The sequence below is a fragment of the Accipiter gentilis genome, chromosome 9 (assembly GCF_929443795.1).
Source record: "Accipiter gentilis chromosome 9, bAccGen1.1, whole genome shotgun sequence".
Taxonomy (NCBI): Eukaryota; Metazoa; Chordata; class Aves; order Accipitriformes; family Accipitridae; genus Astur; species Astur gentilis.
Window position 1 is genome coordinate 28653768 of NC_064888.1, and position 20812 is coordinate 28674579.

Genomic DNA, 20812 nt, shown 5'->3' on the forward strand with positions numbered 1-20812 from the left:
CGCGGAGCGGCGAGCCCCCAGCGGGGGAACCGCGGCCCCGCCGCCCTCTACCCTCCCTCCCTGCCTCCCTCCCAGCCCTTAAACCCCGTTTTACAGATGGGGAAACTGAGGCACGGGGCGGGGAGGGCGTCCCGCCGGCGACCGGCGGCGGAGCCCGGCCCTTAGTGCCAGCCCCGACCGAGCTCGGCGACACCTGGTCCGCCGCCCCCTCCGCCTCGGCAGGTACCGCCGGGCCGGGGAGGGGAGCGGCGGTCCGGCCGGGCTTTCCTCGGGGGCGGCGGCGGTGGCGGCCGCCCCCCCCCCCCCCCCGCCTCCCCGGCCGCGCCCGCCCCCGCCGTCGGGGCTGCGGGCCGGCCTCGCCGCCTCCCGGGGCTGCAGCGGGGCCGCGGAGCGGGGCGGGGGGCGCCCCGCGGCGGGGGGCCGCCGGCCGTGCGCCCCGGGGGCTGGGCGGGCGGGCGGGCGTGCGGGCGGGCGGGCCGGCGGGGGCCTTTCCCCTCTGTAGCCGCTTGTGCCCTCCTTTCCTCGGGGCGAGGACGTGCCGGCAGGGCGAGAGGAGGCGAGGAGCCGAGGCAGCGCCGCGCCGCGCCGCGCCCCCCCGGGCGCTCCCCGCCGCCGCCGGGCCCCGGGCTCCCGGCCCCGCACCGGCGCCGCGATGGACCCCTGCTCCTCGCTCTTCAGCTACGTGTGAGTACCGGCAGCCCCGGCCCTCCCGCCCCGCGCCCGCAGCCCCCCGGTTCACACCTCTCTCCTGCTTTCTCTCTCCCCCCCCTCCCAGGTTAATGCACTTGTTCGTCCTCTGCCTGCAAGCCCAGGTAAGTGCCCGCTTGGCCGCCCGGCTTTGTTCGCCCCTCGGGGATGGGGGGCGCCCCGCAGCAGCCGCCGAGCGCCCCGGGCTCGGGAGGGAGGGAAGGAGGGAGAGAGGGAGGAACAGTTTAAAACCCAGGAGACAAAAGTCGCCCGGCTGTAAAAAGCCGAGGCCGAGGGGGGAAGCCCCCGGGCTGCAAAATAAGGTGCGGAGGGCTCGGGCTGCGAGGCAGGGAGTACCCGGGGTTTCAAGGAGTTGCGCAGGGTTACTTTTAAGTAGCTTTACGTCCCGTTCCCCCCCCACCACCTCTAAATGCCACTGTGGATACCCCCGTTCCTCTCGTCCGCGTTTTGTTTTGGGTTTGGTTTTTGTTGTTTGTTTGTTGTTGTTGTTGGGGTTTTTTTTGTTTTGCTTTTGTTTTTTTTTTTTTTTTTTTTTTTCCTACACCGCTTCATCCAAAAAGTAAGGCGGAATTAAAAAGGGAAGAGAAACCCCACCAAAACCTTACTGGTTTTTGATTCAGTGCAGGTTTTGATTCAGCTTAAAACTGTCAGACTTTAGCGTCGCTGGTTTGTATGGCCAGAGACAGAAGTGTCATGAATAGATTAAACAGCCCGGGCAGAGCTTCTGCAACACCCGCATACCAGCAGGCACGCGTCGCTGGGAGCGGTGCGCCTTCAAACTGGGGTGAAGCTCCCCTTCCCCCTGAGATCACAGGTGCAGAAGCTTTGTTTAAAATGCCCTTTAAGCTACTTTTTTTTTCTTCTTTTTTTTTTTTCCTGGAAGCTTGGGAGAAAAAAAAATAAAATCGAGTTTCCAGCCGAAAAGAGAAAGGGAATGAAGCGCTGGGAGTGTGCAGTTGTATAAAAACATAGCTGTAATATTTTGGAGTATGAGATGGAGACCAAATAGCAGCATGGCTAATGACCTCTCCTCCACATGGTACCCTCATCAGAGCCGGGGAGAGAATCCTGCTGCATTATCCAAAACCCGTCTATAGGAAACACACATGCACAGGCAGAAGCAGAGGGAGAGAGGTGACATTGTCAAGGGGAGATATCTCTATAAAGCCAGCTTTGGGAAAGCAGCGGCTTTTGCTTTTATTGGGTTTTTCTGTTGTTGTTGTTTAAGACGGGAGGAAATCTTCCCATTTGACGTGGGGGTGGCGGGGGGTAGTCCCAGCCTTCTGATGTTGAAAGGAGCTATCTCCTAACATTTGCTCAGAATACATCTTTATAAATGTCAGGGAGCAGCGAAACTTTCCAGACTTAAAAGAGGGATTTGAGACGAGGGGGGAAAAGACTTCTGTGCACGCTCGCAAGCTTGGTCTGAGGGGGGAGCAGGCTTGGCTGCTCATGAAAATCATTTAAAGCTCAGGAGCAGTGGCGTCGGGTCTGGAGGGGACGGGCTCAGCTCCGGCTCTGGGGCTAACGGGTTTAGTGTGCCGGGGCTGGGGACAACCCCACTGCTGGCACCAAACAGCTGGCTGCAGTTGGGGGATGTCTTTTCATGGGTAGCATGTTAGTATCCTTGGGTTTTTATGCCACTAAATACCCAGGCTGGGGCACGGTTTTCTTATAATTCTTACACCTTATAGGTCTACCTTCTCTGGGAAATTTGTATTTAAAAAGCTCAATAAGTGGGGTGTTCAGGAGCAAATAAAGAGCCCGGGACCCAGAGGAAAGGCAGCTGTTGAAACTGATGGGGCAGAGGTTGGGGTACGTGCCCGGGGCAGCTAGAGCAGTAGTGTGCTCCTGCAGAGGTGAGAGAGGTGTGGGATGAATGTGCCGGCCCCTTGGGGGGGCAGCCCAGTGCCATCCTGCATGCCCCTCCTGGACCCCCTCCAGCTCCCAGCCTCGATGCCCATCTCGGGTACCTCGGTGCCAGCCAGGACCCACTGAGTCCTGGGAGGCCTCTGGCATCACCGAGCCCTGTTGTGCTCCCAAGTCACCTGCACCCCTCTGCTCAGGGCATGTCCGGAGTGGGCACGGCTCTGTAAAGGGCTCTGGTTGCTGTTTCCCAGAGCTTAATGCTTCTTGTCCCGGGGAGGCTTTGCTGACACAGGAGGTACCACCGCGGTCCCAGCTCTGTGCCTCCCTGTAAAGCCCGGCTGGAGGCCGGTGATCTCGGCTCAGCCCAATCGCCCCTCTGAGGAGTAGAGATTATAATGGTGTGTTGTATATTTTTTAATTTCCTAAAGGTAACTGTTCAGTCCCCACCTAATTTTACACAGCATGTGAGGGAGCAGAGCCTGGTGACGGATCAGCTCAGCCGGCGGCTCGTCCGTACCTACCAGCTGTACAGCCGGACCAGTGGGAAACATGTGCAGATCTTGGACAACAAGAAAATCAATGCGATGGCAGAGGATGGGGATGTGCACGGTAAGGACGCGCGATGGGGACAGGCGGGAGGGGGAGCTGGGGAGGTGTTCGCAGCCCAGCGCGGCGACGGATGATTTCCGTCCTGTTTGTTAGCCAGAAATCATTAAAATCATTTGGCTTGTGAAGGCTTGTAAAGAGAGAACATAGGGGTCAGCGATCAGTGGCTGTGTGATTCAAGGTGAGGGCAGGTTCCCCATGCCGAGGGAGGGGACCGGTGCTTGCAGGATGGGCTCTGCTCCTTTCTTCTTCATTCTTGGTTTGCACCTGACTCAGAGGGCTCTGGGCTGCAGCGTGCAGAGCAGCATCAGTCATTTCAGCCCAGCTCTTTGTGGGGCTGGGAGTCTCTGAGACTTCCTTTTGGAAAAGAAATAGAAAGGAAAGTTGAAAAAGAAACGTGGGGCAAGGGGGTAAGGGAGGATGGCTGCTTTGGAAGCCTTCCCTGAACTAGAACTGTCCAAAGTGGCATTTTCCCGATGTAGCCCCCCGTCCCTCCCTTCTCAAAACAAATCCCAAGCAGACGGTCAGCGAGGCAGTTGGCTGCGGGCGGAGATGCTGCAGCATCTCCAGAGACAAAGCAGGGGGAACCCTGTGAGCGCAAGAGTGTGCGCTATGCCGCCGGCCCTCTGCCATCACCCTGGCCCTGGCATTCCGCCCCCCCCCCCCCCCCAAAACCTCCCAAGCCCCGGGCCAGGGGGACCGATCCCTCCTCTGGAGGCACCCGTAGCCCAGATGCTTTGATCGCGTGTGTAAATGACACATTGGGACAGTCAAACGCCACGCAGGGGTCAGCAGGGCCAGCGAGCCCTGGCACCAGGAGGCCTGATCCTGCACCCGGATCAGGGAAATGCCTGTATTCATGTGTGTTGTATGGAGGAATCACAACTGTTTTTCTTTGGTATTAGCTGCAATTTCCCTTTCTTGCTCGGGGAGATTAGTGGAAACACTTTTCTTCCTTCCCCTTCTCTGTTTTGTTTTCTTGGTGTTTTTTTTTTTTTTTTCTTTTTCTTTCTTCCTTTTGCTTTGGCTGAAAATTTCATGCTGGACTTTAGCAGTTCAATTGAAGCACAGATTCCATCTATATGGTATTCCATACATCCAGCATTAATCTTCCAAATGAAGTATTCCCATCCTTCTAGCAGCTCCGGCTTGAAAGGGCATTAGCTAATTTCCCAAGCAAAAAATCCTGTCTTGTTTTAGACCTATAATGCCTGGATTTAAAAGGCAGTTAGTGCATATTTAAATAACGACCAGGTTTAAATAAGGCCAGAAGGAGGGGACTGTGGTGGCTTGAAAAACTCTATTAAAATGTAATAAAAAAAGGTTAAGCATTTGAAGAGCTAAGGAGGAAAATGAAGACTGATCTAAACCAGAAAGAGAACAAGCAGTTTTTCAGATGTAAAGTTTTAAAAGAGTTGCAAGTCTGTAAATGTTAAAATAGAGGTTCAGGATTGTTCTATATGAATCTCTAGGGAGGCCCCCATGTCTGGAAGAACTATTAAAACGCTTCTTACTTTCACCTTTTTTAACATTTCCTGAATACTTTCTCCTCTTCGCAGTCCAGTTGGGGGATCAAGTGTGTCTCGCTGCATTTTTTCAGCATTTACGTAGCCACTTTCCCTTCAAAGTTTGAGCAAGAAACATAATTTTACTGGGATAAATCTGTCACTTAAGTGAAAGAATAGAGTTGGAAACGTTAAGCTCCCCCTCCTCAAAAAAGGGGGGGGGGGGGAGAAGGACTCCCCCAAAATGTTACTTAGAAATCTACTTTTGAAGCTAAGAGCCCCCCTCCCCAAGCCCTTCCTTCTGCTTTTTTATCTCATTTTTGGGGGTGGGCGTGTAAAAGGGGTTGATTTATTTTTGCAGATGACCCCTTTCCCCACACTGACATTTTTACAGCCGACTTAACATCGAGTCCGGCATTTTCAGTTATCTGTCTTAATTGTCAATATTTGATTGACTTTTTTTAATTCTAAGGGAAGGCGGGCAGCCGGTGCATCCTGGCTCATCCCTCCCGGACCATGCCTGCCACCAAGCAAGCTGCCGCCAGCTGCAGCCTTGACTAAACCCTGCGAGTGGCTGGGGATGCTGGTGCAGCTCCTTGCCGACTTTGTCTGCGCCCGGGGTTTTCTGCTGGTCGGGGCTGGGGTTTGCGGGCTTTGTGGGTCGCTTGCATGGGTCTGGGGGTGCAGGTCCCTGGGGACAGGTTGTCCTCATCCTCCACGGCTGGTGGGGCCGGAGCAGCACTCTGGCTGGGCTCGTGCAGGGTAGCAAACCCGGTCGGTGGCTGTAAATCACAGCTGCCGTTTGAGGAGAAAAAAAAAAAAAAAAAAAAAGGCCGAAAGAGAAGCAATGTGCATCTTTAAAGCGTGGTTTTGTGCTCACTGGGGCCGAGGCCTCCCAGCTCCCTCCCTCCCTCCCTCCTCCGTCCCTCCCTCCGTGCTCTTTCTATCTCTCAGAGAGAAAAATCAATTCTCCTCAAACCTTTTACTGCCTCTGAGATCAATTCCCCCCCCCCCTTTCCCCATATAGATAAATAGGGGGTCACTGTCTCAGTGCTTCATTTGCAGAGCACCCCATGGCTGGTTTTGGGGATGCTGGGTGCGTGCCAGGCTCTGGGCATTTGTGCTGGGGTGGCACAGCCTGGAGTTGGCTCTTCCCAAATTTCTCGTCTCTGAGTCCAGACCGTGCCCAGCTGGTGGGCTGTGGGCATGGGGCAGTTTGGGGACAAGAGATACCGCAGGGTGACATTGGCAGAAGGGAGTGTGGGGACAGGGTGCCTGCATGCGCATTGAGCCTGTCTTGCCCAGCAGCACCAAATCAGTTGGCCCCAGTTAATTTTGTGATGCCCTTTCCATTGTTCAACTCAGCTGCTGGCAGTGCTGCCCGCTTGCTGTCCCCACCCTCGGTGCCATTGACCTCAGCAGTGCCCATGATGTGAGGGATGCAGGATCAGGGCATTGCAGAGACAGGCAGCAGTTTGCTCCTAGCCCAGAGTGTGATTTAGGCTCACTTCAGCTTGTCTGTGTACCCACAGCCTTCTTCTGCCATTCAAAGCATCTTCCTGCAAAGCCACCTGCTCCAGAGCCACATTGCTGCCCTTGCTGGCGCTTGCTGGTGGCTGAGCATCCTGGGGTAGAGATGTGTAAGCCAGGGTGGACCACAGTCCCGAGGAACCGAGGAGCCCTTTTACAGAGATCAGAGAGGAGAAATGAGGCATCAATGGGCTTATTCCCATAATAAGGCTATAGACTTGGAAGCTTTGCAGGCTCTGCTCTGATTACCTCGCTAAATTGTGCTTATGGCACTAGGGGCTGATGCTGGGCAAGAGGTGATGGTAGCGAGCTGGGACAGTCCCAGCTTTTTCAGTGCCATGGGGAAATCTTTGGTGTTTGGTACAGCACAGCCCTTTTGAGGTGCAAGCAGGTAGCCACCATCCCTGTTGGGCTTGCCCTGGGGAGGGAAGCTGGCTCTGGGGACAGCAGCTGCAGGTCTGAGGAGAAGGATGTCCCGTCCCCGTTCTCCCCCTTCCCTGGGGATTGATGGGCTGCCGGGCTCGGGTTCCCAGGGCGGAGGCAGGGAGAGAAGGTGACAGGTCTATTTATAGGCGGCACATCGACCTGGCGATTTGCATAGCTCCTTCGGAAGTCGATCGATGCCTCCATTAAAAAACTGAGACCAAATCAATATGCCCTCTCGACTCGTGCAAAGGTGAAAGGCATTAAAAGGATGGCTGTACCCTTCACGCCTCCCCTGCCAGCTGCAAAGTCACTGCTCCTGCTGTAGCCCTGGCCCAGCAGAGACATGGAGCGGTGTCCCCTGGGCTGGGGACAGCTGGCAGTGCGCCGTGCACTTCCAGAGGTTGCCTGCCTGCTTCCTGCCTGCTTCCTGCCTGCTTCCTGCCTGCTTCCTGCCTGCAGGCTTGTTCAGACCTGCCTCGGTTTGCAGGGCAGCTGGCTTGTTCTCCACTGGCCAGTGCATGCCCTGCTCACTGCCCTGCCTCCCTTCTGGGATGTCTCTGTGGTGCCTGAACTGCTGAGTCCCTTGGAGCCGGGCAAGGGAGAGCTACTCCCCCTCCAGCATGGCTCAGGGTGGCAAACGGATGTGACCAAGGTCATGCAGGGACACAGTGGCAGGGTATTGGGGCCAAGGCTGGCTCTTAACCTCGTACCTTGATTTTAGGGCTCTCTCTGGCCCAGCCACCTCCCTGCCCAGTGTGTGCCCACAGTGCCCAGTGTCAGGCATTGCTGGGATCTCCATCCCTGTGCATGCCCCATCTCTGAGCCTTCCCTGACCTCCCTCTGTCTTTCCTCCCGCTGCTCTCCCCAGCCAAGCTCATCGTGGAGACGGACACCTTCGGGAGCCGTGTGCGCATCAAGGGGGCGGCCACAGGTTTCTACATCTGCATGAACAAGAAGGGGAAGCTGATCGGCAAGGTAGGGTGCTGGGGTCAAGGGCACGGGAGAGACAGAGATGCGCTGTGGGTGCTGAGCGGGGCTCGGTGGAAGAGGAACTCTTGCCCAGTATGGAGCCCACCTGTGTGGAGGGGGAGGTGGGATGGGGGTCCCGGGGGCTCAGCCAATGCACCCTTTGGAGGGCAGAGGCACGGGCCATCCTGCAGCCCGGGTGGCAGGAGGGAAGAAGGGGAGCAAGGGAAGTGGGCGGGTGCTGTGTGGGGCACATTCCTTGTATCTCCTCGAACAAATAGGCAGATTGCTGGGCTATTCTCCCCGATTACATGGTACAAGTGCCAGGAATGTTAAGATGCTCCGTGGGGCTGGCCCCAAGGCCAGGCCCCGCCAAATGCTGGTTAGTCACGCTCCCTCAGAGCCTCGATGCTCTCTCCCTGGGGGCGGAGGGGGCTGGGTGTGCAAAATCCCACTGGGGCAGCAATTGTCTGGGAGGATTTTTCCATGGTGGCTCTTTCCCTGGGGTCCCGTTGCTGCCTGTAATGGAGAGGAGCACAGCCTTCAGCTGCCCCTGTGCTCCCTGCCACCTGTGTCTGTGGGCACCATCCCCATGGACCCCACATCCCCTCTTCTGCCCCTCGATGCCCCTCCTGTATTAAAGACTCCAGGGGGGGTAAGGTGGGTGGGTGAACTGCCACCGAGATGGAGGGTTCGCTTATTGTCATGCTGGTAAGGGAATCCAGCCCTTGGCATGGATGGGGGCAGGATGGGAGCAGGCAAAAATCACCTTATAGGTGCAGTGGAAATGAAGGCTGGGACAAGCTGCATTGGGGCTTGCATAACACCAGGGATGGGAGCTGCGATGAGCAGTGTCTGCCCATGCCGCAATGCCTGCTCCCTGCATCTTTCTAAGGAAAAGCAGATTTTGGGCAATTCTGACCTGTAGGAGAAGAGGTGGGAAAAGCGAGCCCTTGGCTGCCCACAAGCACTGCAACTGTGCTGCCACACCAGCCAGTCCAGCTTAGGGTAGTGAGAAGCAGCCCTCTGACTGAGCACCCGTTGTTTAAATCTCCCTCTCTGTCCCCTTCTCAGAGCAATGGCAAAGGCAAGGACTGTGTCTTCACGGAGATCGTCCTGGAGAACAACTACACAGCACTGCAGAACGCCAAGTATGAGGGCTGGTACATGGCCTTCACCCGCAAGGGCCGCCCGCGCAAGGGCTCCAAGACCCGGCAGCACCAACGGGAGGTACATTTCATGAAGAGGCTTCCCAAGGGCCACCAGACCACCGAGCCCCACAGACGCTTTGAGTTCCTCAACTACCCCTTCAACCGGAGAAGTAAAAGGACTAGAAACTCCAGCTCCAGGGCAGGCCCTTGATGTGCCTGCCTCTGCCTGCCCTGCCTGGACCTCTCCTGGAGGACTCTCCTCTGAGCTTGGTGGACTATATGTAGAGACTTTCCCATATGGGTATTAAACAAAAAACAAAACAAAAAAAAAAAAAACAAAAAAAAACCAAAAAAAACCAAAAAAAAGGAGGGGGGGAGGATTAAAAAAAAAAAAAAAAATTACCTGCTCTAGTTGTTGATAATTTTGGGGGGGTTGTTTGGTTTTTACAAAAAAAACCACAAAAAAATCAAAAAAAACCAAACAAAAAAAGCAAAAAGAGAAAAAAAAAAGAAGAGAGAGGCTCTATTTTTGTACTCCAACTTTAAAAGAAATGTTCAAAGACTGGTGAAGGGTGAAGACCCCTTCACTTAGAAATGTTCTAGTCTGTTTGGGGTCGCGCTTGATTTTGTAATTATTTTTTTTTGTAGCTCTAGGGGGAAAGGAGAAAAAAAAATCACCGTTTAAAACAAACAAGCAAAAAAAATGGAAATCCAAATCTGGGAGCAATATGCTACTTAAATGAACTGAATTAATGCTTACTGGAGAAGATGGAGAGGTCAGAAAACAATTAAGGGGAGGGGATTTATTTCAGTGGTGGTTCAAGGCCTCCTGGGTGGGTTTTGCAGCCTGGGTCATGTGTGGGCACTGCCTGTGGGGGCTGGCTGCAACACCCGGGGTGAGGACCGCTGGATGCTTTCCTTCCTTGGATGTGCCTACTTCTTCGGCTGAGCGAGGGGTTGCTGGAAGCCACTTGCATCCTTCTGAAAACACTGCTGGCTTCACAGCTCCCAACTTATTTTTTCTCAGGAGGGGACAGGGGTCATGGACACCCCAGAGAAAGTCCTGAACTGACTTGGTACCTCTTACCCATGAAAGCATCTTTGGCATTAGGTTTGTTTTAAACTACTAAGGAGAGGCAGTGGGCGATGGCTGCTGTGGAGTGGGCTGGTAACTGGTTTTTTGGGGGTTTTTTGGTTTTTTTTCCCATGTGGAAAATGTGAACTTCTCACCAAAAATTGGTAATTTTTTTCTGTTTATATTTTTTTATCAGATGGAAATTTTCATCCGTAAAATTAAAAAAAAGTTTACAAATTACTGTGGAGCCATTTTGCGCTGGTTTTGTTGTAATATTCAGTTTGTGGTTGGCACTTCCCTTGTCAATCATCTCTTCCAGGTTTGCTCTTTGATGAGGAATGCCGCTGTCCTTGTCCTACTAGGAAAGGAGAGTTTTTCTTTCAAAATTTCTGTGTTGACAGAAGCCTAATTTTCTATTTAGAAAAAAAACCCCAAAGGAAACATTAAATCTCTTGAGTGAACATCCCCAGCCAGCTCTGCTCTGCACATGCTGCCCTGGGACTGCGACTCTCTCCAAAGGGTTAAAGCAATTATTCTTCACGGGGAGGGCAAACAAAGACACTGGATAGGAGCCAGAACCAGGGGTGACTTTTCATCCAATCTTTTTTTGATTGTTTGTTTTTTGTTTCCTTAAGGATTTTTTTGTTTTGTTTTGGTTGTGTACAAATTGAATATGAAATGATTGAAATATTTATTTAATATGTGCATTAAAAATTTGTATTAGTCTAACGGAGCCTGATGCTTTCCAGGGAAGGGCTGGGGCTGGAGAGGCAGGTTGGAGAGAGGTGAAGGAGGATGGTGAGGTACAGGATGGTGCTGAGGCTGCCACTTGGTGTGAGCCCCTTCCCAAGGGAATGGATGTAGGAAGTGAGAGGATGCCCTGAGATCTTAGACCCAGATGAGTCTTGTGGAAATCATGGTTCTCCTTGCAGCAAATTCCAGGTTTAATGGGCAGATGCCACCTCCTTGCCCTGTGGGGACAGGCCTATTGCAGGCTGGATGGGGACATAGTGCAGTGGAGGCTTGACTGCCAGTTTCAAGCATGGGCTGAGGCTTTCGAAGAGAGAAAGCCGGTATCTGCTCCCCTCTGGTCCAAATGAGCTTGGCGTCTGTGCAAAATGGGCTGTTGAGTCCCCTCCTTGGGTGGATACTCAGACCAGCTGAGGTGCTGGGTCTTGCTCACAGGAGCTGATGGAGGATTCAGATATGGAATGATCTCAGGTATGGAAAGATGCAAGAATAAAATTGTTAAATATGCTTAAAAAAATAATAATTGCAGAAATGGAGCAACCTAGCACGGTGAGAGTCTTGCTATCATCGGTGCCAGCCCCACTGGTGCTGCTACCCTCATGGGGTCCCTATGACACTGCTCAGTGCTCGGGGTGTTACTTGTCTGCAGGGTGCAAGGACCAGCCGTCCCCTGGCTGATGTTGCAGACTAGGCTGAGCTGTCAATATATATCATTAATTTCAAGAGGGAAACGCAGGGTCTGATTGCTCAGCCGTGTTCTACATCTGAGTATCGATGCTGCGTCATGGAGGTTGCGGATGGTTCTTAGGCTGCAGGACAGCATGGACGGCGTTTGCCTGGCTGTCCCAGGAGGGACCCAAGGACTACAGAAGCCCGGAGCTGGCAGCGCTGGGGCAACCCCATGTTGTGGTTTCCAGACTACCGGAACTAAAAGTGAATGGCTCCTGGCCTTTCCCCAGGCAGAGGTGGTGTTTGATAGTCCTTAATGGGTGCTTTTCTTTCATTAATTTGTCTAATTGCTTTTCTTAATGGCTTTGTGAATCTGGGTGAATTGGTGCTGGGTTGCTGCTCCAGATAAGGGTAGTGGAGGGGCAGGACTGGCTCCATGCAGGTCAGCAGCCGTCTTCCCCCTTGGTACCTGTCCCCCAGGGCCAGTGATGGCAGGGAAGGGCATGGCATGGGGTGCTCAGCCTCCAGTAAGGCTGTTCCCCATCCCTGCCATCCTGGAGTGCAGTCAAGGGCTGGAGGAGGGAGGACCCAGCACCCTGGGTGCTTGAGCTGGGGATGGACACCCCTGCGTCCTTGCACACCATCATGTGTACCACACGCCATCCACAACTCTTGCCATCTGCTCTGCTGCGGCCTGACTTTGCGAAAGGCACCCAAGCCTGGTTCCTGGGAAGGGGTGCCCTGCTTTCCCAGCTCGCTCAGTCCATGGTTAATTAGCCCCTTTTCATTAGAGGGCTTTTGGGTGGCCATGCTGCCTAGAAGAACTACAACTTGGGGCTTCGTTTATTGTTCGAATTTGTCCAGCTTCAGCTTCCAGCCAGCAAATGTTGATTCACCTTTGCTTGGAAGATTAAAGAGCCCACTACTAGTTAGTTAATGAGTAAGTGAATTAATTAATGGTTCCTCATACCCTGTCTCCGCACTGATACTGCTTAGTCCCTGGCATGACCGGAGCAGCTCACGCTCTTCCTGATGACCTGGGCCCTGCAGGGTCCTGAGCATGTGGTCCTCCAGGGCTGGTAGCTCCCACCATCTATGCAGGGAGATGGTGACAGTCCCTGGTAGTATCTGCTGTTTCTCCAGGCATGCAGAAACCCTGGCTGCTGGTTGAACACGCATGGTCAATCATCAGCCCAGGAATTTGGGATTTTTCCCTCCTTCATCATCAGCAGGTGTGTGGACCAAGCTTGAGAATCACAGACAGCCAAAGGCCCTGGGGACTGCAGGACACTGAGCCAGGGCTGGACTCAGGAGAGCGCTGGGGACGGGAGGCTTTGGAGGTCTGTGTTCGCTTCCATTGACTCGTGCTGTTAGCATGGGTGTTCTGGGCAGAAATCCCTGCTCTGAGCTAGCAAAATCCTTGTGATGGGGATGTGCCTATCCCTAGAGCCACCACTCCCAGTGTCACCCTGCGGTCCCCTCACTGCCACCAGCTGGCCAGAGGGAGATGGCAGTTAAAGCAGGAGGGGAGCTGTACTGCCCTGGCTGCTGGTGCAGGGATGACTGCCCTGTACTGAGCTCCAGGCAGTGGTGCATGGGTGTCCCTGCCTTTACAGGACTTTGCCTCATGATGCCGTCTGGACACAGCGACGAGGCTGGAGATGAGTGGCGTTTGGGAGAGTCTGCCTCATGAGACAAGACTGGGGAGTCCAGCTGGTCCAGCCAGCCAACGCTGGACAAGAAGTAAATGTAGGGTGAACGCATCAGGGCAACACCAGGCAGGGAGAAGAGCTGTTTTCAGGTTAATGTGGCTATGGCAGAGAAACAGTGGATGAGCAGGAAGAAGTCACAGTGGCAAGAAAAGGGGTCTCTGCCGTCCAAGCAGGGGCTGCACGAGGGCTTGATCCACCAAGCCCCAAACCTTTTGGCACATGCTGTCTCCATTCCCACCGCTTCTCTCACTTTACAACTTTTCTATGAGGTCTGCTTGGGGAAGGATGCCCACTGAGCGGGATGGGCTGCATGATGCTGTGGCAGGGTTGGGGCTTGCCTGGGCCCCCTTGAGTATGCCCTGGCTTGGGAAGGAGGACTGGGGTGTTTGTTTATTGCATCAGGCTCAGCTTTCAAACATGTCCCTGCCATCCCCCTCCCCCTCCTTTAATTAATTCTGGGTAAGAAGTCCTGGCTTTATTGTGCCACCGAGCTGAGGGCTCCCTGTGGGAAAAGTCACACCTTCTGAACAGCTTCTGATACCATGCAAATGAAGGACAAGTCCAGGAAACGCTTTCATCTCGGACCTGTCCAGCCCCCTGCCCATTAATTACACACATTTCATTTGTGTGAGAGCAATTCCTCTCAGGGAGGGGGTGGGGGACGGCTGCGGCTTGTGGATCATCTCGGCCCCGCTCTCTAAAGACACCTCCTTGGAAGGGGGTTTATAGCCAGAAACAGGGATGCTCAGGGGCTCAGTGGGGTATCCCATATTTTTGCTCTCACACGGCCACTCCAAATCAAACTGGCTTGTTGGCAGACCGCATCCTGCCAGCGGAGAGGGCTCAGCACTGCCCCACAGCCGGTCAGCAAGCCCTGGCTGTGGACCCAAGTGCCACAGGAGCATCCTGGAGGGAGGCGCAGGGTGGAGCAGAAATGAGCTCAGTGGTGTCCCAAGGGAATGACTCTCCAGGGTCAGGAGCTCATGAGATGGGTAACGTTGGATAGGCTGGCCGCAAAATGAACCTCACGTAGGGAAACAACTTTCCACACTGCCACGGAATTGCATGTGTTGGGGGACTGCATCACGCTGTGACAGGGTGTAAAGTCTCCTTGGCCACGTGTGGACCAGACCCAACTCTCCTGTTGAGATTTGGCCTCTCTGTGCTCCTCTCCTTTCTGCACAGTCCCTCTGACCATGGTGTCCCCAGCACGGCTGCAGCTGAAGGCACCTCCAGGCTGTCTCATCTTTTCCTGAGGCTAATGGGGAGAGTTGGCTCCAGATCCTGGAGAAGGCACAGAGCAAGGGGATGTGGAGTACAGTGGATTTTCACAGCGTTTCCTGGCCATGATAATAACACTTAGCACTTCTCTAGCACCTGGGATGCTCCAAGCACCTACACATCTGCTCCTCGTTACCACCCCACTTGCCATTTGCAGTGTCTCTGCTCCCTCCCCACACATGCCTACAGCAGTAAGAGCTCTCCCCTAGAAATGGGGCCACCTCCCAACTTTCATCCTGGAAATCTTCAGGGCAGGGTCCCAGTGAGCTGCAGCCACATTCTGCTTTGGGGTGGGGGCAGGAAGCTGTCGTCCATGACTGGAATAAGCAGTTTGGGGTGGGTGGTGTGGCTTTGCTGCAGAAGACCTTTGATGGCTAAGTTTGCTGTTTGCCTTCCTCTTGGAGGGAGGATATGCAATTTGCATCCTTTGGTGTTGACAACCCCTGTGCCTGGGGAGACATGGCAGCTGTGGCTTGGTGCACTAGAGGAGCTCTTGGGAGATGTTGGAGGGATACTGGGGGCCCGTTTAATGGGAAACTGCAGCCTTTCTGGGTAAAAGTCAGCATGAAACTGGTGCCAGGCTCTAGCAAAGCTGCTCGTCTTCCCACTGGCCCTGTGCCATGTCAGCTAGAGGATGAGAGAGGGCTTGTGTGGATGGGTTGAAGATTACAGCCATTACTCCAGATTACCTGATTAATGGCCCAGGCTACTCTGCAATGAAATGCTCTTTAGATTTGCTGTACTGGGAGCAGAGGGGATGGTCTTGGGCTTCATGTGATTTACAGCATCTCTCCTATGTTCGTAGTGGCTGTAGCACCAGAAGGTCCCTCCAGGCTGTCAGATGTGATGACCAAGATATAATCTGTGGTTGTAAAGCCCTAGCTCAGAGGCTGGGGGAGACTTGGCTGTGTTGGGAAGAACCATTCCAGTCATGCCCAGGTATTACCACTTCTCTAAGCTTGTGCTGTCAATTGTTGTGGACTGGAAGCGGGATGGTGAGGGCTGCCAGAGCCTCCCCAGTTCTGTGGGTGCCCTATCTGTGCCCCTGCTCCCATTCAAGTCCTCTGTTCATCCATGGAGTAAGTAAGCCCTTTCAGCCATGATCATAGCACTGCAAAGGGTCCTTGCTTCCTGGGCTGGCCTCTCCTGCCAATATGGCCAATAGCCTTTTTAAATTTATTTTGTTTTCCTCGTAAAGATTTTATAGCAGCATGAGAAGGGAAAATTCAGCCTCACTCTTGCTGTGATTATTTTGCCAACTCTTTCTGCTGTAGTAGCACATCTTGGTGGCTAGAGTCTCCTCATAGAGTAAATGGCAGCCCTTCTCCTAAAGATGTGCTGGTTTGTATGGTCAGCTGTAGCAGGTGGCGTAAGCTGGCAAGACAGAGCTAAGCACAGGTCTAGTTGCTACCCCAGCAAAAAAAGAGTCCTGGGGAGGGATTTGAAGAAGGGTTGGAAGGTGTCTGTGCAAGTTCATAGCAAACATAAGAAAAAACTCCAATCGCAACATCCAAAAAACCAAAAAAAGCTGCTGGAGTAGCTGAAGTGCAGGATGATGAGGCCCAGGCTGTACATCAACATGAAAATTTTGGCTGCTGAGATGTGAAATGGGACCTTGAGTGCTGGCTGTACTTGCCTGCTCAGGCCCTGGGATGTGGCTGTACTCCCCATTGCCCTGTGAGAAGCAGATGCCCAGCTGGGAGCTGGCCCTTTGGTAATGGCCTGCGAATTTTCCTTGACTCCATTAATTGCCGCCTGGCTGCTAGTTACAACTCCAAGTCAATTGCTGGGAGTGTTGGGCCCTGCAAAACAACCCCTTGAAATCAGTTGTTAGCCCAATTAACAACCAGTTTGGCTTCAGTTCAGGCTGTTAACCATCAAACAGCTAACTGCTGGTAATGATTGATTTCTCAGCAGTTGGGGCTGCAGTGGAGGAGCCAACCTGTTTCACAAAATGCTGTTAAAGCCAAGACTTTGTGAACGCATCTGGCTCAGACAAACATTCGAGCTGTCCCACATCAGTAGAGCAGGCAATGTGATGACCAGGATTTCTATCCATTTGGATTAAAGCATGGATTGTTGGGGTGTGTTAGGATGAACTGGCAGCCGGCAGGCCAGTGCTGCCACCACACTGTGCTCCAGGTAGACAGCCACCACTGTTTGTAGGGCAACCACTCGTACTCATGTTGCATCATGGCATTCAAAGCCCCCATGGATGGGAACTGCTCAGCGTCCAGCTCTCTTCCATAGTTACTGTTCCAGCCAGCAAACCTGCAAAGATTAGTTTGGATGTTCAGATGTTTCCACAAATCACCTGGGCCATTTCCATCTGCACAACCACGCGGGAACTTGTACAGGGAGAGCAGTTCCCATCAGCGTATGCAAGCCTGGGGATGCCTAAAGAGCAGCCTGGGACACTGGCCTGTGTCTGCTGGTAGGCGATGCAGAGTCATCTGCAGATGTGAGTATGTCTATGAAAGCCATAAAATACTCTTTGAGTCCCACGGTTCAGGCAGGGTTTTGTTTAAGATTACTGGTCAGGTCTTCATGCATTTCCCTCTGCTGTTTCAGGCCCTGGTTCTCTGCTGTACACTGGCAGGTTGGTTTGAACACATTGCTAGTGCTACTTCAAGGGCTTTTTCCCCCAGGATATTTCCCCCCTGATCAAAGTGGCCGATTCAAGCTGTAGCATGTACGGGGAGGAGGGAGACAGCCACCTGTTAGGGAAAGACTTTGAAAATGCAGAGGATGCGCTGCAGAGGTTGACCTTGTGAAATGTGAACTCCAACAGCACCAGGCAGCAGAGCGATGCAGGGTGAGGAGTGAGCGCCTTGTCATACAGCACCATGGTCCTTGTGCTTTTGAGGGCACTGGGGGACCTGTGGTCCTGCCAGGGCCTTGGCATTGCAGCCTGAGCTCTGTTTCTGAAGCTGGGTCCCGGTGACTTTCAGCAGGACGCGGGCACCTGAGAACCATGTAGAAGTTTCAAAGATCTGTCCGTAACGTTCCTCCAAGTGCAGATCTTGTTCCCCCTGGTGCCGTGTTTTTGCCGTCCACTCACGGGAGGTATGGTTGTCCCAGATTCCCACCAGTATGTACACCAGCAGGGTGCATGTTTTCTGTAATTAGCTGTATTAGGTGTTCCTTGTGCAAACAGAACACTGTTGATTATATTTCATCAAACAGCCACTAAAAGTAGCTCTGCTCTCTCCCACATAGGGATTACCTTGCCATCCTTGCTGAGGAGGCTGGGGAGGCTGGGTTGCAGCTGGGACTCCCCCTGTGCTGGGCAGTACATGTGCAGTGAGCTTCTGCATCCTGGGGGTCAGTCAGGGTTTCTCCCTCTGGTCTGTACAAGGAGAAACTGATTCTCACAAAGGGAAAAATGAGAAGTTTGGGGTAAGCAGGAGACCTGACAACCCCGTTTTCCCACTCCTTGGGTCTGTGAGCAAATGTTTTATTTGCAGCTTGTGTATTTAACTAGGCTGAATACAGCAATCCTGGTCCGTGAATCTTCTGAGTGTCTCATTCCCCCTCAGCTGTTGCTAAATGCATTCTCCCAGGAGGTGGTGACGGGTCCCTCTCACCTGCTGGAGCTGGGTGAGCTCTGGCTGCTCAGACTTTTTCTGAGCAGAGTATAACAGAGAAGGTCAGTTATAAACAGAAACGGTTGGTTTTGTTGGGGGCTTTTTTTAGACATCAAAAATGCTCCATCATCATCAGGCTGGCTTAGCTTTCAGCAGCCAACGCAAACAGAGCCAAACCCTCAGTGGAGAATTCGGCAAGAGAAGCGGCAAAGACTTTCCAGGGCTATTTTGCCAAAGTCTTGCATCCTCATCCTCATTATACTTTGTGCCACAGCAGCCGATGCTGTTCTGGGCTCTGCACAGACATAGAGTGAGGCCCGAGGGGCTCCCAGATGGAGCTGAAAGCAAGTGGCATAGCCTTATTTCAGAGAAGGAGTGGGGGGAATCAGTGCATAGAAAGATTATGATCTGAAAGAAATCCTGGCAGAGCCGTGAATCAGCTGAATCAATCCGCAGGAGGCCAAGAAAAGGTATGGAAGTGGTCCAATGGGGGAAGCAATGTATATATGCAATAATCTGAGCTATAAATGAAGTACAAAACCACAAAACTGATCTTTTTCTAAACCTCATGTCCGATTCCCCAGCTTTGACTGAAGGTTGGACTCTGTCCTGTAACCTGCCTGGAAGGAACCAGCTTTTGTACATGAGCAGATTTCAAGGTCGTGGGGATTACTCTCGATGTCCATGCCAGTCTTCTGCAATACTCAGATGAGAGGATCCTGCTCAGTGCTTTCTGAGTGAAAGCAGTAGTCCTTGTTTAAGGAAAAGGAAGGAAGGATATCCTGCAGGGACTCCATTTTTCAGTATTATTTGGGATTTTTGGTTTAAAATTGCCTAACTTCAGCTCACGGCACTTGATCTTACACTCTTTTCTTCCAGCTTACAGTGCCATCCAACCTGACTAAGCTTCTGCAGGCACTGCAAACAGGTTTTCCAGGTCTCTCCAAGCTCTTGTAGGGATTTTTTAAACTGATTCCCATCTGTCAACATCCCTTGTGAAGAGCAGCCAAGTGTTTTGGCTGCAGCATCTGGTGATGGAGTCCGGCATTGGCTAGCTTGTGTCCAGGATCTTGGGAGGAGAAATGATGCAGTGACCACCCACTGGAGTGATGTCTCTCTGCTCAGGGCTGGTCTTTTCCAAGAGGTTCTCGCAGGGACTTGCAGAGCAATTGAAGCCAACTGTGGAGCTGTAACCCTCGTTCAGTTGGGACCACTGTAACTCCAGCCTGTTTTGGAGAGAGGCGTGGATGGTCCGTGCAGAAGGTGCAGCTAGGGCACAGTTGCAGTCACTTGTCCCTTGTTTCCTGCTGCAAAGGCTACAGCACATCTCTAAAGCAAAGGTAGCATTTATTTTATAATGAATCCTGAAATCCTGAGTCTCATGCTTGCCCAGAGACCTCTATCTCTGGTCATTCAACTATTCAGCTGGTGAAGTCTGAGCTACTTTTGCTCTCAGTTGTGATGGGTAAAGCCACAGTTGTTCCTCTGCCTTCACTGGAATTGCTCTGGATAAGTTCAGATGTGAGTACAGGTTGGTTTATCTTCAATGTCCATATCTGCAATTCTCCTACGCTAAGCCAGCACAGTGACAGCAGTGAGTGCAGAGGCTTTCATATACCCAAAGGTTTTGGCAGAAGCCGTGTTTCAAGAGCTACTCGCTGCACCCAAATGCTGTCCCACAGCATTTGCTGAGGTGTGACCGAAAGATGGAGGGGGCATGACCAGGCAGGGAGAGGAAAGGTGCTGTGGAAACTGCAGATTCCCAAGGCTATGGCTGTGTCTTGTGGCAGTATGTGGAGCACCTGCTGCGCTGACCCAAATGCCACCACTATCACAACCTGGTTAATTATAAAAACAGCTCTTTCCTTCTAATTGCTGCTGGCTGGTAAAGGGGCATCCCCAGCCCCTAAAGGACTCGGGGGACCAAAGGGGAAAGCAGTGGTTGCTGACATGTGCTGAGCCCTCACAGCCTCTGTCTGGGGCCCAGAGAAGTGTCCGCACTTTACTCCCTCTCAGGGCGATTATTGTGAGGAGCTGAGGGTTTCACCACCTCCCCCCGCAGAGCTGTGGGCTCGCTGTGCACTTGACACTGGCACAGGGAGATGACTTGCGCTTGATGACTGCCTCCACCACAGCAGCCGCCCGTCCTCCACCAACGCTGCCCTCCAACTGCCTCGCAAGAAGGAGATGGACCATTCCCAGCACAAGGCTGAATACCAGGGTGGTGCCGTGTGACGTGGAGGTGGCCTCCCCACAGGCCATGCTGCCAGCTGGTGCGGTGGGATGTGGCAGCCCCCAGGCCACTATACTCCCAGGCACTCCAGTCACCAGCCAGGACTCCCCAAATCAAGTCTGGGGCTCCCTGGAGGAGCCAGCTTGTCTTAAGCATCAGTAAGGATGAGAAAATTCCCTACAGGGAAAAGAAAATCACAGCTGAGATTTTTGCCCTGATGGCGAGGCTCCATGAGCTGGGATTTTGGACAAACCCTCAGTGCTGTGACATGGGATCACCTTACACGTGGTGAGGATGGGGCATTTCTTTTGTACTTGCTGCCTACGGCATGGAAGACTCTCCTGGTGATGTGAGCAAAGGGACAAAGAGTGGAGGGGACAAAGTGGGTAAGTCCCAGCTGGAAAGGAAGAAGAAGGCAGAGGAGCCCTCTCTGCCAGGCAGCCGGGCTTGCCAGTGGAGTGGGGAGCAGGGGCTGTGGATCCCACCCCTCTGCTCCCTAAAGTACATTCCCTGGGAATGAATGTCCGTGGGGAGGAGAGGGAAGCTAGAACCGAACAGTCAGTGAAGCACATGGACTTTTAGTCCTCCTGTCGCCTCGAGGGCACCCAGAGGTGACAAATGTGCAGCCTCTGCTATTGAGACTAAGTGAACCCCTAAAGGGCTGCTTCAGGGGACCCTCACTTAGAGAAATGCCAGCAAGGCAAACCTCCTGTGGCACAGGCAACTATTTCATGGCTAGTTTGC

At 53.1% G+C, this 20812-nt stretch overlaps 1 protein-coding gene across 3 annotated transcripts; it reads left to right on the forward strand.

Moving 5' to 3' along the window:
* The first annotated feature begins 507 nt into the window (after positions 1-507).
* On the forward strand, positions 508-9089 carry FGF8 (fibroblast growth factor 8). 3 transcript variants are annotated; one of them, XM_049809944.1, is made up of 5 exons: positions 508-684; positions 776-812; positions 3006-3186; positions 7513-7619; positions 8685-9089. In XM_049809944.1, exons 1-5 carry the CDS (start codon positions 653-655, stop codon positions 8970-8972), a joined length of 645 nt encoding a protein of 214 aa, XP_049665901.1. In that variant the 5' UTR covers positions 508-652; the 3' UTR covers positions 8973-9089. The 3 variants fall into 3 exon arrangements, with proteins under 3 accessions (XP_049665901.1, XP_049665902.1, XP_049665903.1); XM_049809945.1 differs by having other exon boundaries at positions 3039-3186; XM_049809946.1 differs by having other exon boundaries at positions 3135-3186.
* The last annotated feature ends 11723 nt before the right edge of the window (positions 9090-20812 follow it).

Excerpts from the sequence above, each read along its gene's own strand:
- FGF8 (XM_049809944.1), top strand. The coding sequence starts at position 653 with ATGGACCCCTGCTCCTCGCTCTTCAGCTACGT. Across the intron at positions 813-3,005 it reads TCCTCTGCCTGCAAGCCCAG|GTAACTGTTCAGTCCCCACC; the intron begins GTAAGTGCCCGC and ends AATTTCCTAAAG. Across the intron at positions 3,187-7,512 it reads AGAGGATGGGGATGTGCACG|CCAAGCTCATCGTGGAGACG; the intron begins GTAAGGACGCGC and ends TGCTCTCCCCAG.